Here is a 20,148-nt window from a genome sequence, read left to right as displayed (position 1 = left end):
ATCCATTAAAACTATTGTCTTTATACTCCTCAACAAAATAGAATAGTTGAAAGGAAACATAGACATATTTTTTAGACCACTAGGATATTTCTTATATCCAAAAATGTCCCTAAAAATTTTTGGGCCGAAACCGCTCTTACAGCGGTTTATTTGATTAATAGAATGTCTTCAAACACTATTGAAATTTTTTCTCTTGTTGAAATTTTATTTAAAACTCCTCTCGATTATAAAAGAGTAAGAGTTTTTAGTTATAAATGTTTTGTCCTTACTAACAAAAATGTCAAGCTTTTCGCTAAAGTTATTCTTTGTGTTTTCTTCAGATATACCAAAAATAAAAAAAGGTATAGATGTTATGAAGTTAAAAAGGACAAACTATATGTTTCAAGAAATGTCACGTTCCTTGAAAACAAAAATGGATTTGATAAGGATAAATCCAAATAACATTATGAGTTTTTTTTTTATCTTGCTCATGAGCATGATAAAGTTATTGATTATAATAGTGTTCATGAGAACAATAATGATGACATTCATGATGTGCATAAGAGTGGCAATGAGGACACTCATGATGCGCATGAGAATGAAAGTGAAAGTATTAATGACATAGACCAATTACATAATAAAGTCCAAACTTATACTCGACGTACCAAAGATCATTCTCCTCCATGTGCCTTAGAAAGATATTACCAAAATCAAGACTTAGATTCATCTAGTATTCGAAAATCCGTAAGGATTTCTAAAGGTCTAGTATATTTGTGTCCTATGACTCCTTTGAACCCAAGTATAGAACATGTCTTATAACCATCCACTCATATGTAGAACCATGAATCACCAAGAATGGATTAGAGCTATGAATGATGAATTGGAAGCTTTAAAAAGGACAAAAACTTGAGAAATTCAAACATTACCTAAATGAAAGAAAACCATAGGGTGTAGATGGATTTATAAAATTAAAACCAAAAGTGATGGGACATTAGAGAGATATAAAGCTAGGCTTGTAGCTAAAGGTATAGTCAAGAGTACGGGATAAACTATGCTGAAAGGTATAGTCAAAAGTACGGGATAAACTATGTTGAAGCATTTGCTCAAGTTGCTCGAATGACCACTGTTATAACCCTAATTTCTATAGCTTCGATTCAAAAATGGCAATTTTTCAAATGGATGTTAAAAATGTTTTTTTTGAATTGGAATCTTAATGAGGAAGTTTACATGAAACCTCCCCATGATTAAGATTGGCACATGGAGAAATACTTCTTTTGCGAAAGGCTTTGTATGGTCTAAAACAAGCCCCTACGGCTTGGTATGATCGATTCAGTAGTGTAATGGCACAACTTGGTTTTAAATCTTGTTATACTAACACTCATTGTTTGTTAAGTCTTCTAATACAGGTATGGTGATATTACTTCTCTACGTAGATGACATGATTATCATAAAAGGTGATAATCAGGGAGTTAGTCATATCAAAGATACTTTCAAAGCTAACTTTGATATGACAAAAATCTTGGGTTTTACGTTATTTTCTTGGAATTGAAGTGACATACTCACCTCGTGGTTATTATTTGTCACAGACTAAGTGTGCAGCAGAGATCATAGAACGATCAAGGCTTTTTGATGAAAAGCAAGTTGCTACTCCAGAGGTCAACAATGCCAAGATGAAGAAGGTTGATGGAGAACCTCTAAAGGATCCAACTCCATAAAGACAGATAATTAGAGATTTAACTTTTATCTTTATTACTCGCCCAGATAGTTTTCATGTTATTCACTCTGCTAATCAATTTATGCATGCTCCTACTACAATACATATGAGTGATGTAATGAGGATTATTAGATATATCATAAATACTATTAGTTATGGTTTATTTTGTTATACTCTTCTTCGTTAGAAGTTATTGCATATTTAGACTCTGATTAGGGAGGATATGTGAATGATCGTCGCTCAACTAAGAGTTTTTGTACGTGATTCTTTGATTTCGTGAAAATGCAAGAAACAATAAAAGGTATCTTTGTCTTCAACATAAGCAGAGTAATGAGCTATGACAACCACAACTTCTGAGTTGGTATGGTTGAAACAATTATTAGAAGACTTGGGATTTCACATAGCAGAACCCTCAAATTATGTTGTGACGACAAAAGTGCAGTTTACATCGCAGGCAATCACACATTTCATGAGCAGACCAAACACGGAGAAATAGATTGTAATTCTTGAAGAGGACCATTATATTGTCATATGTACCATCCGAGTATCAATTGGCGGACTTCTTTACCAAAGCACTTCCGTCACCAGGATTTCAATTCCTCCTTGGCAAACTCTAGGTTGTGGCACCGTGAGTTTGAGGGGGGTGTTAAGATATGCATATATATTTATACTTTATCATTGTAATAGGTAAATACCCATTAGGGGTATTTTTGTCTTTTCATGTTTTTATAATAGGTTGTGCCCATTAGGAGCACAACAGTCTTTTTAGTTCTTTTTGTACAAACTAGGTATTTAGTTTGTTGTTGAGGGCACATTAGTAATCAATATATAGAGTTTGGGACCTCCCCACTGACTCTATTTCTAGCCATTGGTGAGTAGAGTCGTTGGGGAGTGTCCTAATGGCTCTATGGCCCCTTTGTTGTGTATAAATAGGGGTATTCCCCCTCTTGTAAATGTAATGCTTTCTCAAGCATTTTGTTATATAAAATCCTATATTTTTAAGTGTGTTCTTGGCCCTTAAGTGGCCTATGTGCATGTGTTTTTTTGTTGACCCATAAGTGGTATTGAAGTTCTTTGATATTGTGTTCTTGTAAGCCCATAAGAGGCATTCTCTCTCATTTCATTACAAAAACCACTATTTATTTTTGGTGTTTGCTTTAACACTTTTACTAATGGTATCTATTGCTAAAATAATCCCCAGTAATGATGCATTTTAAGAAAGGGTATTTTTGTGAATTGGCATTTTAATTATAAGCAGAAAGGACTTCCAATGCACCAAGCACATTTTGGTATTCAATAATAAATACAAATTTAAGGAACCATAGTGCTTCCTACAGTTGATAAACATGTCCACTTCTTGAGCAAGCAATGCTGCTGTAATATAAATTTTGGTAGAGCAAAAATTTCAATGAACTCATGAATATATATATATATATATGCATCAATGCATGCCTAAAAAATATATATGATGGTGTTGAAACATGATACTTTATATGGCACAATTTTTCTTCTTTTGCATTGATCAATCAATGCAAGGTATATCTAACACCTCATAAGTTTATTATGGACTATTTACTGTGGCTAGTAGAATTAGCCCTATCAACTAGTTTTACAATTCACTTTTGAAGCGTTCATAAAAGATCTACTATCTATAAGCTAAGATTTCTATTGACAAGAAAATGCCAGAATTTCACCTCAAAAACAACCGAACATGGAATGGTAAATGGGCTAACCATGCACAACTTATAGTGGATCACAACAAGTCCAACTTTTTATTACTTGCCAAATAAAAGTTCCATCTCAGGGAATTTTTTTTCATTTTATATAGAGTACAAATGAATTAATTGACTTTTGCTTTTCCAAGAAGGAATTTTTTTTGTAGTAGTATGTTTTACCATGAAAATATACTTGGTAATCTAGTAATGAGAAAACATTACTATGGAATTTTAGAATTTGTTAGAAGCAATAAAATAGAGCTTGTTAATCTCCAACAATTACATATAAACAGTACACAGTTCATAGTGGATCTTAACAATTCTGCAATTTCTATGACAGCCTAACAAATTTCAAAATACCACAGCGCTCTGCAGTTTGGAAAAGACCAATAAAGTACTGCAATATAAAGTATAAATTCATCCACTGATTTGCATGTATCACAAATTTATGAAAAGATGCTTGATTTTTCCATTCAAGATATAGTTCCACATGGAACCTAAGTTTGTTGTAATAAAAATTGCTGAACTTGCAAGCATCCACTATAACACATACATGCTAGCATATATGTGTTTGTGCATGCAAGCCTACATAAGTATGCATATGCATGTGTATGTGTGTCCACTTGCTGCGCCTATTAACTGAATTTTGGTGAGCATCCATGTCCAGGGACAACTTTCGAAACCTTGCCAAAATCCATGATGTGTAGAAAGTTTAATTGATTAACTAAATGGAAACTTAACTATAGTATCTACAATGGAATACAAAGTTATCAACTACATGGTGGGGAAAATAACTGAAAATGGTGTCATCAGATTACCTTCAATACAGCAGCATGAAATAAATCTGGAAACATATTGATAGCTGCACCTAAAACCAGACCACCAGCACTGAAGCCAATGGCACCAAGCTTATCTCTGTGAACATAACCTTCATTAATTAGGTATCTAGCGCATGCAACAAAATCCTTAATAGAGTTGAGCTTGTGCAGCCCAGCACCAGAATGATGCCACGAAACGCCCCCACCTCCACCACCCCTGCCATGGATTATGTCGTATTCCTTAAATTGATAAACTTCAGACCATATGGGGGGCAGTCACTCAATTTCAAAAGGTCATAGTTAAAGCTATATTTCACTGACATCCTTGAGTTACTGCATAATAAACTACAGAATTGCAATATACTGAATTCTTTAGAAGAAACTGAAATTAAAAAAACTTGGACAATCAAGCTTCAAAGCAACAAGGTCGTTCCAGTGTTGGGGTACACCGGGGCATGTCAAGGGTCCTTCGCTTTTAGCCCGTGACACCCCTACACCCATGTTTTTAAAATTTATCATGTCTTGCTGCCCTATACTTGCACCCTCACTCGTGCCTATGTGACAGACTATCTGGTATTTTGTATTTTGTGCATGGACATCAAGTCCCTCATCCATTAGCTGCTAGCCTGCTTCTATGTCCGTAAGTTCACCTACTAACATGATAATACATAACAACTACACCATGTGATCAATGAAATCCTTGAAGTAGCCAGAGATAACTAGTGGCCTTTAACATGCTCACTCCATGGTTATTGTGACTAGGAAATCCCAAGTTTGTAAGACCATCCAGCTCGTTTTCAGATCAACTTAAAGAAAGTTTTTTCCTCCCTTTTATTCAATTTTATTTCTACATGTACAATATCATCTACAGAAAACTCTCCCTTCTCAACCTAAAATACAGATCCAAATCTACAGCATGATACTCATTTTTATGCTACATGTAAAAAGTAAGGGAACCTACAGGCGCTCAAATTTTAGCCAACAATGTTTACTTCAAGTCTTCAACCGATTCATTTACTATGATTTACATGTTTCCACACAATAATCATCTCTGCCAAGTTCAATACCAATAGTCTATTGGCAATTACCAACATGCGGGAGAAAATCTCATAAAGAAGCACTTTTGAGCAAATAGTTTCTAATTTTTAATCTTTATATATTAAAAGCACTGAATGAAATAAATCAACTAGCATGATAATGTCCGTGCTGGTCCCATCCATGCTGAACAGTACCAACTCAACCATTTTCTGTCTGGTGGTTGGCTGGAAAATAGCCAGGTGGCATCCCCTTTTGTTTTATAAAAACTCACGTGCCCAACCATTTTCCAACCAGTGACTAACTTTAAAAAAAGGATGTCATTTCCTTCTTCTTTTTTAAAAAAAGACTCATGTCTCTGACCATTTTCCTGGCCACCCACTGTGTACAGCCCAGCCATGTTCCAGCCGATGGCTGGGCCTACCTTTTTCCCAGTTTTTTCTTTTTTCGTTTTTGGACTACCAAAAACCAAGTCTTTTGTGTTTCTTGTCATCCAAACAATGAAAAAAGCAGGTTCTTGGCAAATTAGGTTTGCCAACAACCTGCTTTTAGGCAAAACCTGGGTTTTTAAAAAAGCATGGTTTTTTCCTCTAAAAATCCAGATGAGAACTACACTTATTAACAGACACCAAATGAAAACAAAGGAATAAGATTTTAGAAGAATTGCAACAATAGGAAAAATTTATGGTGGTGCTCAATAGTCTCAAACATTTGAAATACCAAATACTAAGACAGTATATTTGCAACTTGCCTTACATCAGCATATGCTATGACCCAACCTCTATCAAGCAAGCTTAAGTGATCAGAACACCAGCTCTTATCTAAAACTTCACCATAAGCTCCATAGCCATGTAAAACCCCTGGACATTTACCACTTTGTTTTGATATTCTGGAGTAAACAATTGTTAAAGGTACATAGACACCATCATGTGAAATAACTTCCTTCCTTTCACAGACAAATGCTTCAGACAAAGTACTCCAACATTGTTGTTCTTCTGGTTTATAAAATTGTTTACCCAAAAAATCCTTCTGGAGATGATGAGCAAACTGGAAGCTCAATCCTGTATCACTGTTCACACCAATCACTTCTTCTTGATGGACAATAATGAATTTTTGGTTTAACATGTCAAAATCAACAATTAGATCTGGCATCTGCATTTTCAAAGTAAAAAATAAAAAAGCAGTTAGTGGATTTTAACAGTATGTTGACCAGCCTACCTATGGTCATGAACCATTGAGTAAATAAACAAACAAATATGCATGCTAATACTCATAAAATAATCAAAGACAAAGTAATTTACATTTGTCAAATGACACACTATGTTGCGATAATTTATCACAAAATAATGTACATTTGTACTTGCAATAAAAGAAATTTAAATTTTCAAATGGCAACTACTAGGCCTTATGCCAGTGATATTCACAAGACTGTCCCTCGTGTCTTTTGCTTAATGCACCTTATTTTAGTGCAGATGGTAATCATTCTATCGGAAAGATTACTTAGCCACCATTGTTATATGGCAAGGTGGACCTTCCAAAATTGGTTTAACAGGATAAATATTGCATAAGAAACAAGAGACAGACTATTCATTGCCTTTGACGTGATAACAATTAAGATTAAAACAATTGAATTCGCAAAAAGCAATAAGAAATCACACTAATCAAAGTATGGAGAAAATGAGTTTTACCACTGGAGATGAGAGCACTGCACGATAAATATGGTTCTCAAAGTCATGATTTGAACCAGGAGTAATGCTGCAAATATTTGGAGGAAGAGGAAAGAACCATGGTTTGAGATCATCCAGATTCAATGAAATCTGAACAAGTGAAGAATAATAAAATTAGTAATGATGCAATATTGAGTACACAAAAGCAAATATGTTCTCATTATATAATTATGATGAAAATAGGCCAGATTTTTCCAGTATGTGCAATCCGATAAGTAGCTGCAAATCTCACTAAACCGCTTCTATAAACATTACAGACAGGGATGCACACAGACCGAAACCAAGCCTGGGCGTAACAATCTTGGATGTCCAAAAAAATACAAGGCTTGAGCTTGAACCGAGCTTGAATGACTTGCTCAAGCTCGAGCTAAGCTTGAGCCAAGCTCAACCCAGTTGGTTCTATTGAAAAAAAAATGCTTTATGAAGGGTGTGGAGGTTCGAAACCACCACCTCCCTACCGTAATGGGTAGGACTCTTGACCCTTTTATTTTTGTCATAAATGCTACAGAACTTGTATATGTGCATACCGAGCTGAATCAGGCTTAACGCACTTAATCAAGCTTCATTTAAATGGGAAAGCCTAGGTTCAGTCCCTGAGATCAGCTCATGAACGAGCTCGGGCCCTGCTTAAACGAGCTGAGCTTGTCTAAGCAGCTCAAGCCAGCTGGTTTGAGTTGAGTGTTTAGGTGGACGGTGTCAATCAGCTCAAACCACCAAAGGCTTATTTGCAGCTATGAATGAATTTTTGCCCTCTGTATGATCTTCCACACAATTATGGATTAAGATCCTATGGTTGAAACAATTATAGAATCTACCTTGCACATAATTCTAAGCTGGAATTCCAACCTTTGGATGTACAACAGAAGAAAATTAAAATCTTACTATTAATGGTTCTAAATTAAAAACAACAGCATGCATTAAAGAGGAGCAGATGCTTCAGTTGTCGGAAGATTCAATTCCTTTAAGTGTGTGTTTGGATTGAAGGAACTTAGTAGAATTGGAATTCAATTCCACAAAATCTTCGTTGTGCCTGAAAAATGGCCACATGTTTTTGTACAATTTAGTGGAATTGGATCAAAATTCTACTGGATTATCCCAATCCAAACACACACAAAAGGAAATGGATACTCATGGAGAATAATGTCACGTCATAATAACGAGTTATTTCAAAAATATTTTCAGACCAACTGGAATTGGTGATTAAATACTATTCAAGAATAAGTTAATAAAGTTCTTAACTTGAGTTGCTAAGGTGATTAGCTTACAGAGAACAACTTGCAAGAGATCGTATTTTATTATACTTAAAGAACTATAGATACCTTAGAATCCACTTTCAAAGGCATGTTAAGGGAACAAATTATAGGGCATCCACTATTTTGAAGAAGGAGAACTAAGTGTCCATCAAATATATCCATGTCTTGAATATTAACATCTGGATCTGCTTGAATAATATCCTGACCAGAGAAAAAAGTGTATTCAGATTTTGAGCAAGAGTGCATCTAAGAGAAACATAGAACTGCTGTTTTTCATAACAATCATAGAACTGCTTAATTGAAAAAAAAATATATTAGTCATGACATATAGATAGATAGATAGATGTCTTTTCTACTGCCTATTGTACCAGTGTCTAGTTAGAAATTACAAGTGCAAGCTTTGTGCAGTCAATCTGACGTAGATGGATCCAAAGAAAACCAGCTTATGTAGCATAAATTGCATAATCTAAAATATGTGTTCCACTAGACAAACCTTGTAGATCACATATGTAGGGTTAAGATTCATAAAAAAGAAAAAAGAAAAAAAAACATGGTGTTTTCTACTAGATTATACATACTATTGACTGTCAGATATGTGATCTATATACCGTTGACTGTAGTAAATATGTGCCTTATATAGGCACACATTTCTACAGTCAAAAGTATGTACAATCTAGTGAAAAAACGCCATCTTGTTCATGCTCTTTTACTCTTTTTTTGTGAATCTAACCTTACAAATGTGATCTACAAGGTTTGTTTAGTGGAAAACATGTTTTGGATTATGTGATTAGGCCATGTAAACAGATTTTCCAAGTGTTCAAAAAAAAACACCTCACAATGCACTAAAATTTTATGAATCAGGAAACCATGTTTTCATGTAGAAATTATCAAAACAAGAGAGAAGGGTAGAGTAGAGATGAGAAAGAAGGCACACCAAGAAGGAAAACTGCATTAGCACTAAAATGAGAGGAATACAACAATAAAGGGGAGAAGTCTCCTCTACCTCACTAGAAGGCAAAAACAGTGGACTCTACATTTACCTCACTAGAACACAAAAACAGTCGACCCTACACCAGCAATATGAAAAAATACAAGAATAACCCTAAAAAGAATAAAATGTGCATATACATAGTAAGAGGGTAGCACACAAAATAGAAACACATATATTACATCAAACTTAACACTCCCCCTCAAAAAACTTGAGATGATGCAAGGAATCATCCCAAGTTTGGAAAGGAATGAACAAAAATGCAAAGGATCAACACTCTTGGTAAACACATCTACAATTTGATCTTCAATGCCCACGTGCTTAAGAGAAATGATTCTATGTCATAACCCTCTATTCTGCTTCAATTGTAGATAATGCAACTCTTTATTGTTTCTTACTCTTCCACAAGATTGGGGAGCTTCCCAAAAAATACAAAATTCGGTAGTAGAGACAATTCTGAGTAAAAGTCCGCATTGCAAAAGGCTCTAAGATCTATGGAGGAAGTGTCACGCCCCAAAATTGACCTATGATCAGTCTCAAGGTGTGACTACGGAGTTGTTCATTTTGGAACCCAACAAATCTTTACAAAATAAATAAAAATGAATGAACATTTACAGAGCATTAGTACAACTACATTTATTAACTCAAACTTTTAATACAAACTCTAATACAAGCCAAAATACAGTCCTGAGACAATTACAAGATCTTTCAATACATAAAACTAACATGTTAATCACTCAACTGTAGACTAAGACGCTTGACTCCATGGTCGATGTCCTCGTTGTGGTATCCTTTGAGTATTTTTCAAAATCTTTGCTACTTCTATATAAATTGTCACTCTAAAAACAATAATAATTCACTACTGAGCTATAATGCTCAGTAAGCAACTAATAACAGTCTCAATAATTAGGTTTTTAATAAAAGACATTTTTGAAAAGACAATGTAATAGATCTTAAATAACTTTTGCAAATTCATGAGACTTGCTTTCCAAAAAGACATTGGACCAGTGTTGTAAGTATTGTTACTTTGGGCCTAATTGATACAATACACACCCGTATCGAGATACGGGTGTGCATCGTACCTGTATTGGGTGTATCGTACGATACACCCCGACACAAGGTATATCTTACGATACACAATTAGTGCATTTTATGTTGCACTCAATTCATTTTTTTTTCTTTTTGAAATATATAAGAAGACTCCTTAAGGTGAGTTTGTGTTCACTCCTAAAGAACTTGAGAGTGATTTAGGGCTTGATTTCTTGCAAGAAGAATAAGTCATCATTTTTTTTTAACTTAAAAAATTTTGGTGGAGATGTAAATCATAGGATAAAGGTTGGGTGGATGAAATGGAAGAGTGCAACTGGAGTGTTGTGCGATCGTAGAATGTCATTGTGGTTGAAGGGAAAGTTTTATAGGACGACTATTAGGCCCGCTTTACTATATAGTACGGAATGTTGGGCTGCCAAGAGACATCATATTCAAAAAATGAGTGTAGCTGAGATGCGTATGCTGAGATGGATGTGTGGAAATACAATAAAAGATAAGATTCGGAACGAGGAGATACGTAAGAAGGTAGGCGTTGCACCCATTGAAAATAAGATGAGAGAGAATCGTTTACGGTGGTTTGGACATATTCGACGAAGGCCTAATGATGCTCCAGTTAGAAGGATGGAGAAATGGGAAAATATATTAGTTAAAAGAGGTCGGGGTAGGCCTAGGAAGACATGGATGGAGGTGATAAGAAAGGATATGAATGCTTTAAACCTCACCGAGGACATGGCATTGGATAGAAATGAATGGAGGAGAAGGATTCATGTGGAAGACCCATAATGATTTTCTTTGTTGGTTCATATCGCTGACCCCAATTGTTTTGGGATGAAGGCGTAGTTGTTGTTGTTGTTGTTAAAAAAAATTGGTTATGTAAAATTTTTAAGTATTGAGAAACACTTGGGGATTTTGTTTTTGTTTATGTAAACATGCACTGTTATAGATCTTATGACTTGTTAGATTAGTATTGTTGTTTATTATTTCACAATTTAAATTTTTCTTATGAGATATGCATGCCATTCATAGCAGCTCATGGAGATATAAAAGCTTCATATGTGATTATATGGTTGTATTTTGTGCAATTCATCATTGTTTCATGTGATATGATTTTTTTAGAATTTTTGCTAATTTTTTCTTATTTTTCTTGGTTTTTTTAATTTTTTGGAAACTTTTTATTAAAATTTTATGATATGATACGGTATTACTTTGGGCCCGACTGATAGGGGTAATGATACAATACTTACAACCTTGTATTGGACATAAAGACAGCAAAATAGATCTTAAGACACTTTTAAATCGTTGTACCACTTCACAAAACTTGTTTTTCAAATACAGTGCAATTACACACTTATTTCACTAAGTTTCTCAAAAAATAATTTCTTTTAGGTTCGATTCATGTTCCCATCGAAGGTCTTGAAGGGTCAATAAGTCTCAATTTTATTTAGCCTAATAAAATCTTCCCATACTTCAAATGGGTTAATAACACTAGCGGTGGTGGGCTCCACCACTCATTGGATATTCAATTGGGAAAAAAAATCTCATATCTCTTTCGAAAACTCTAATGAGCCACTCACTGGTGAGGGACTTCACCTTTCCCATTGACTATGACAAAGGGCCACTTGATTTCCCAGGACTAAGTCAACTAGGCCAATAAATTTCGATGACAAGCCAAATGAGCTGATTACCCTTTTCAAAAGAAGCTCGTAAACCCTGATAAGGTTGTCGACGGTCAATATACCATTTGGCTGGTGGTCCACTCATACTTATGTGAATGGACATTCAAATTCAAACACTTAAAATCAATAAGAGATGGTGCATATTTATAATCTCACTCTACCCTTTTTCTTTTCTGAACACAAAAGGTCGCCAGACTTTTTTTGGACAATTTTGCTTTGTGTGTGTGTGTGTGTGTGTGTGGACAATTTTGCTTTGGACAAAAGGTCGCCAGACTGGCCTTTCTCAAGTTTACATCAACCTCATATTGTTGGATGTGTTAGCGAAAGATGGTTGTCTACATGATGTCCTGAAATTGATTGATAGAAAGACAATACAAGGATAATACCAGGTGATAACATCAATCACTAATTAGAAAAATATCGCTATGAACCAATAAGATGATCACAGAGCAGAGTGCCATTGCAAACACAACTGGCTATTGACTCCCAATATTTGCACATCATTTCCAGTTAATGGACTGCAATCAGAATATTCAAATAAAAAGTTTAACTTCTGCAATATATAAGTGTTGAAACTTGGAAAGAAAAAATTCTAAACCATGCACCACCATTATAGCAGGATTGCACATAAAACCCTGTCCACACTCCAGACCAGAAGTAGGTGCCTTGGCTCACTTTCTCTGCTCAGGTCATTGCCATGTTGGTTAGGGCAGGATAAAGCTTAAAAATATGCAATCGGAATCGAACAGAAGTCAAGTAACAGCTCTTTTTTTTTTTTTTTAGTATATACAAGTATTTGAATGTTATCTGGCAGCACAAAATGGATAATCCACTTTCTCAAGATATTTTATAGCCAAGAAATTGCTGAAAACAAGATTTACAACTATGGTAATAAACAAGCTATCTAATTGAGATAATTGTATATCAATGATATTAAACACATCATATATGAATGACTTGTACAGTTAAATTATTGCATAAAGATGACCCGACAAAGCACATTCATGCTTGCATGCCACATACATAACTTTATCATCATATAGTGTTCACAAACTATAAATTCCTATAACCATTCATGTTTGCACGATAGATGCATATCACATATAACAAGGAAACTATTTAACATATAGGTGACTTTTTTTACCGTATAGCAATTGGACAAAAAAACCTGGTTTGGAAGCTGCACATTATCAAGTTGCTTGTGGTTAGGTGGAGCGGAAGAGGTGCAAGCACCTTTCTGCTCATCATGAGGATGAGCAAAGAGACACCTACGGGTGGACTGCTCGAATATCACCGAAGAGATTGTTGTAGGGGAAAAAATCATCGATCTGAGAAAAGAACTTTTTCCAACAGGTGACTTTTTGGACATTTTGTGCAGCGATGATAATAGAAAAACAAAACATTCATATTATTGTGCAAAACAAAAGGCATAACAGCAAAATGAAGCATTATGCACTCATCAAATTTAATGCCAAGAATTATGCACTCGCATTGGGAATGTAAACACCTTAACTTCAAGCATGGAACTGCAAAAGTAAAGTCTAGCTCACAGCATTGTGTTTTGTTTACAACCAGGTTGAATTTCATTTCTTTTGTTTATCACCGCTTTTAGTGTCATAACTCCAAATTTTGGGATACTCTAGTCATTTGTTGATCATGCATCTGAATTTCCATGTCAGATACATAATGAAATAAACATTCACATTATTGTGCAAAACAAAAAGCATAACAGCAAAATGAAGCATTATGCACTCATATCAAATTTAATGTCAAGCATTATGCACTCATATTGGGAATGTGAACACCCTAACTTCACCAAGCATGGAACTGCAAAAGTAAAGTCTAGCATTGTATGTTTGTTTACAAATTACAACCAGGTTTAATTTCATTTCTTTTGTTTATCACCGCTTTCAGTGTCAACTCTAGAATTTGGGATACTCTAGTCATTTGTTGATCATGCGTCTGAATTTCCATGTTGGCAGATATCACTATTCACTCATTCAATTCAACTTAATCAAGTTCTATAGCACAATCTTGATGCATCTAACAAGATCAACCTTTCTTACTAAAGTCAAAAGCAAAATCATATAATAGTAAAATGTAAAACCAAGTGCAAGGCCAGGAAACCCATGCAGTTCATCGCTCCACAAAAAGTCCAAAAAGTCTCCAATTGGAAAAAGTTATTTTCTTGGATCGATGAATTCTGGCCCCGCAACAATTTCTTTGGTGAGAATCGAGCAGTCCACCCGTAGGTGTCTCTTTGCTCATCCTCATGATGAGCAGAAAGGTGCTTGCATCTCTTCCACCTTCACCTAACAACAAGCAACTCGACAGCTTCCAAGTCAGGTTTTTCTTGTCCAATTGCTATATGGTCAAAAAAGTCACCTATATGTTCAATTTTTTGGTCTTTTTCTATGCTACAATTAAGGTACGGGTTTCTCTCTAAGTTTTTACGAGAATGAATAGGTAAAAAAAAAATGACTCATGTATAGGTATTAGAGGGAAAAAGGGAAATCTGACTTCAAAGTTCAAACTATATATATATATATATATATATATATAAAATGTCGATTTTATGCATGTGTGTATGTGATGCAACCTTTCTTATTCCATGTGTTTGAAAATATATATTCAGACCATTGATTTTATTGATTATTGTACATGCATATTACCATGTTCATGATTTATGCATCAAAAATGTGTTCATGCTATAATTCAGTTGGTTTTAATGTCGATGTATTTATGATATACATGAAATTTTAGACTATTGATTTTTTGATATTCATATAGCTAAATATACATGCTAACCGATTTCTTTTATGTTGGTCATTCATGCTGAATATATATATATATATATATATATATATATATATATATATATATCAGCAACAAACAACAAAAACAACTACAAACAACTACGCCTTCATCCCAAAACAATTGGGGTCGGCGATATGAACCAAAAAAGAAAATCATTCTGGGTCTTCCACATGAATCCTTCTCCTCCAATCATTTCTATCCAATGCCATGTCCTCGGTGAGGTTCAAAGCATTCATATCCTTTCCTATCATCTCCATCCAAGTCTTCTTAGGCCTACCCCGACCTCTTTTAACTAATATATTTTCTCATTTCTCCATCCTTCTAACTGGAGCACCATTAGGCCTTCGTCGAATATGTCCAAACCACTGTAAACTATTCTCTCTCATCTTATTTTCAATGGGTGCAACGCCTACCTTCTTACGTGTCTCCTAATTCTGAATCTTATCTTTTATTGTATTTCCACACATCCATCTAAGCATACACATCTCAGCTACACTCATTTTTTGAATATGATGTCTCTTGGCAGGCCTACATTCCGTACTATATAGTAAAGCGGGCCTAATTGTCGTCCTATAAAACTTTTCCTTCAATCGCAATGGCATTCTACGATCGCACAACACTCCAGTTGCACTTTTTCATTTCATCTACCCAACCTTTATCCTATGATTTACATCTCCATCAATTTCTTCATACTTTTGAATGATAGATCCCAAATATTTGAAACAATCATCTACCGGTATTTCTTGCTCACCAAGCTTCACTACACTTCCATCACTACTTCGTTGCTTACTAAACCGACATTCCATATATTTTGTCTTACTCTTACTCAACTTAAAACCTCTTGCTTCCAATGTCTGTCTCCATAATTCTAACTTAGCATTAACCCCAGATCTAGACTCATCAATCAAAACAATATTATCAACAAACAACATACACCACGGTATATTTTCTTGAATTGATCTCGTAAGCTCATCCATCACTATAGCAAATAGGAAAGGGCTTAATGCAGAACCTTGATGTAACCCAACCGTTATAGGAAAATTGGTTGTCACCCCTCCACAAGTGCGGACATTGGTTACTACTCCTTCGTACATATCTTTAATTATACTAATGTACTTGAGAGAAACACCTTTCTTCATCATTGTCCACCAGAGAACATCCCTAGGTACTCTATCGTATGTCATCTCCAAATCAATAAAAACCATATGCAAATCTTTGTACATCTCTATATATCTCTCAATAAGTTGTCTAAGAAATTGATTTCATAGTTGATCTTTCAGGCATAAAACCAAATTGATTCTCTGATATCATGACAACCTTCTGTGAAAGTATCTCCAACAAGATACTAATATCAAGACCTTAATATTCTTGATATTGAACCCACCACGAAAGCACAATAAGAACACTTTAGAACACTTGTGCACAAAAAGCACAACCCACAAATAACTCACAAATGCACAAAGGCATAAAATAATGGAATCAATTTATTGAGAACTAGGGCTTTGACTCAAAGCCATGGAGAAATACAAAGGGGAGAACCCCTATTTATAACATCACTAAAGGGGGCCTTGGAGGGGCTCCACCCATAGTCGTTGGAGCCCCTCCAACGGTCACAAATGTGACCGTTGGAGAGGGCCCAACGACTATGTTGGTGGGCCCCCCAAGGTACCTTTTAGGTACACATCCAAAAAGAAATAAAAAGAACAAAAGGAAAAATAAAAATAAAAGAAAAATAATTACAGTCACATCCGAAAAGTGAATGTGCGCAAAAATAGGGAAAAGACTAAACTACCCTTATGACAAAATAAATAGAAATATATATTTTATATATATATTTGAGTAGATACATATACATATATATTAATATATGTATATGTATTACCATATATATATATAATCTATATCTTACATTATATGATTAATGTACATAATTTAACACCCCCCCTCAAACTTAGGGCAGGATGACCGAGAGTTTGCTAAGAAGGAAGTTGAAGCGCGGAGCACACAAGGCTTTAGTGAAGAAGTCTGCCAACTGATACTCGGACGTGACATATGGAAGGTCAATGATTCCTTGAAGATACGCCTCTCGAACATAGTGACAGTCCATCTCGATATGTTTAGTCCGCTCATGAAAAGTGTGATTTTTAGCAATATAAATCGCACTTTTGTTGTCACAGCAAAGCTTGGTAGGCCCTTCAATTTTGATTCTCATATCTTCCAGCAACTGATGAATCCAAACAATTTCCATGGTAGTAGTTGTCATGGCACGATATTCAGCTTCAGTTGATGATAGAGATACCTTTTGCTGCTTCTTGCATCTCCATGAGATCAATGAGTCTCCTAAGAAAACACAAAAACCAGTGGTGGAGTGACGGTTATTTGGGTCACCTCCCCAATCAGAGTCAGTATAAGCAATTAATTTTAACTCAGAACAGGAAGACAAAAAAACTCCCTTATTAATAGTGTGCTTTAGGTATCTCATGACACGCAAGATAGCACCCATGTGAACAGAAGTTGGTGCATGCTGAAATTGACTTGTCGTATGCACCGCATGTGAGATATCTGGTCTGGTGATACTTAGATACATCAACGAGCCTACTAGTTGCCTGTAGGGAGTAGGATCGGAGAGAGGAACACCATCATCAATCTTCATTTTTGCTCCTACTATAGCAGGAGTTTCACAAACTTTATCATCTGTAATACCTGACCTGTCAATAATCTCAGATGCAAGCTTAGTTTGAGACAAAAAATACCCTCTATGAGAGTATGCAACCTCAATACCCAGAAAATAAGTTAAGAAACCCAAATCAGACATTTCAAACTTATCCTTTAATATGGACTTTATGCTTTTAATCCCTTTAGAATCACTCCCAGTAATAAGCATGTCATCCACATATAGCAACAGAATAACAATCCCTGTATTAGACTTTCTAACAAACAAAGCAGTATCAGTAAAGCATGATGAAAAACCATTATCTAACATCACAGAGTTAAACCTATCATACCAAGCTTTGGGAGCTTGTTTTAAACCATACAGTGCTTTCCGAAGACGAAGCACTTTCCCTTTAGGATACTCCATTCCAGGAGGAGCATCCATATATACTTCTTCGTTTAGATCTCCGTTTAAAAACGCATTCTTAACATCCATCTGATAGATGTTCCATTTGTTTATTGAAGCAACAGTTATAAGACATCGGACGGTGACCATCCGAGCAACGGGGGCAAAAGTCTCCTCATAATCAATGCCATATTTTTGACCATACCCTTTTGCAACTAAGCGGGCCTTATATCTCTCAAGAGACCCATCACACTTAGTTTTGACTTTAAACACCCATCTACACCCTATTGCTTTCTTATCTTTAGGAAGGTCTTGAAACTCCCAGGTTTTTGCTTTCTTTAGGGCTTCAAGTTCATTGTACATAGCAACTATCCATTCTGGGTATTTACGTGCTTCCTCAAAATCCCTAGGTTCTATGTACGAGTGAATGGCGCTTAGACATGCTCTATATTTTGGTGAAAAAGACTCATATGAGATGAACCTAGAAGGGGGTTTTCTTGATCTTTCGGTCCTACGAAGATTTCCTTCACTTGAAGGGGTAGACCCACTATCATATCTTTCGAGGGCACTTCTAAAAGTACTCCTATCTCTATGAGAGTAGGTTATAGGATTTCTATGTGGTTCTTCATTAATGGGTTGATCAATATGAGTTTCAACATTTAGATTTGTTTCATCATCGCTAGTATCATCATCTTCAGTTAATAAATCAAACAGAAAAGAATAATCTATATTCTCATCATTAGTTTCAAGTTTTTCGAAACCACTAACATTTTCAAAGAAGCTTACATTTCTGGAAACATAAAGTTTATCACTCTTAACATCATAACAGCGAAAACCTTTATGAGTTTCAGAGTAACCAAGAAAGGCACAAGGAATGGCCTTAGGGGAGAGTTTGTCATTTTTATCAGTAAGGACAAAACATTTACATCCAAAAACCCTTAACCTGCTATAATCAGGTTCTTTTTCGTATAATTTTTCAAACGGGGAAATCTTATTCAAGTTTTTAGATGGAAGTCTATTTATGAGATAGACAGAGGTAAGAGCGGCCTCCGCCCAGAGTTTTTTCGGTATATTTTGAGAAATGAGCAAAGTTCGTGTGGTTTCAATAATATGCTTATGTTTCCGTTCAGCCGACCCATTTTGTTGGGGGGTTTTGGGACAAGATTTTTGATGAAGAATTCCATAGTTTTCAAGATAGCTTTTAAATTCATTGGAAAGGTATTCGCCACCCGAATCGGTTCTAAAAATTTTCAAATTTCCATTGAATTGATTTAAAACCATCATATGAAATGTTTTGAAAGTTGAAAAAACTTCATATTTATGTTTAAGAAAATATATCCAACTAAACCTAGTGAAATCATCCACAAAGATAACATAGTACGAAAAACCTCCGTTGGATATCACCGGAGCTGGACCCCATACATCGGAGTGAACGATTTCAAAAGGTTTTGTTGTAAACATGGATCTTTGAGGAAAAGGAAGACTTCTCATTTTTCCAAGAATACATTCATTACAAACAAAATTTTCATTACAAAGATGCTTAACAAAAGGCAAATAAGAGATTTTAACAATGTTGGGATGACCCAATCTCTTATGCCATACATGAATATCTTTGTTTTGAGCAACATTACAAAATTGATTCTTGGGAATTTTAAGAAAATCAACATAATAGAGGTATCCTCTCCTAGAGCCTTCCCCAATCAATTTCCCGGACTGGCGATCCTGTATCCAACATTTATTAGAAGAGAACTTTATATCGCAACCATAGTCCGAGAGTTGAGAAACGGAAAGTAAATTTAAGTTTAGTTTTGGAATAAGACGAATTTTTAGGATAAAAAAATCTTGTTTTTCAAAATTACCCATTCCTTTAATTTCAAGAGGGGTTCCATCCGCGGTTGAGACAAAAGATGGAAGGCGATTTTCAGAATAATTAGAGAGAAAACAATGACTTAGAGTCATATGAAACGAAGCACCAGAATCAAGTAACCAAGATGTCTTACCAAGAGAGGAAGAAGATGACATGGCGGCTCCAGAAGTGCCTCCTTTGAGAAGAGGTTGAAGAGCATCCATAATTTGATGAAGCGAAAGAGGTTCATTCGATGTTGAAGGCCGTTCCTCCGATTGGGATGCTAAAGCCGCGGCGAGGAATTTCTTCCATTTAGGACAATTGGGTTTGATATGTCCCGGTTCTTTACAAAAATGGCAAGTTAATTTGCTATAATCTCTCTTGCCATATCGATCATTTTGCCCTTGATTTTTGAAATGGGGCGGTTTGTAGGTCTTCAAATTATTACTGGGTCTTGACACAGCATTGACTA

At 35.3% G+C, this 20,148-nt stretch overlaps 1 protein-coding gene across 1 annotated transcript in view; it reads right to left on the bottom strand.

Annotated features, from left to right (window-relative positions):
- The window catches only part of LOC149818677 (Prolyl oligopeptidase family protein), an 83,293-nt gene that overhangs the window by 26,503 nt on the left and 36,642 nt on the right, over positions 1-20,148 (bottom strand). The window contains exons 6-9 of the mRNA XM_089983964.1: positions 8,308-8,442; positions 6,950-7,078; positions 6,013-6,413; positions 4,227-4,443 (exon numbers count right to left, since the gene is read on the bottom strand). Of these exons, the coding sequence (XP_089840090.1) occupies positions 4,227-4,443; positions 6,013-6,413; positions 6,950-7,078; positions 8,308-8,442 (882 nt within the window). The remainder of the gene's footprint in view (positions 1-4,226; positions 4,444-6,012; positions 6,414-6,949; positions 7,079-8,307; positions 8,443-20,148) is intronic.

Source organism: Nuphar pumila, chromosome 13, assembly GCF_984573655.1.
Source record: "Nuphar pumila chromosome 13, dmNupPumi1.hap1.1, whole genome shotgun sequence".
Taxonomy (NCBI): Eukaryota; Viridiplantae; Streptophyta; class Magnoliopsida; order Nymphaeales; family Nymphaeaceae; genus Nuphar; species Nuphar pumila.
The sequence above is the reverse complement of the archived record's forward strand: the minus strand, read 5'-3'. Positions and strand labels throughout refer to the sequence as shown.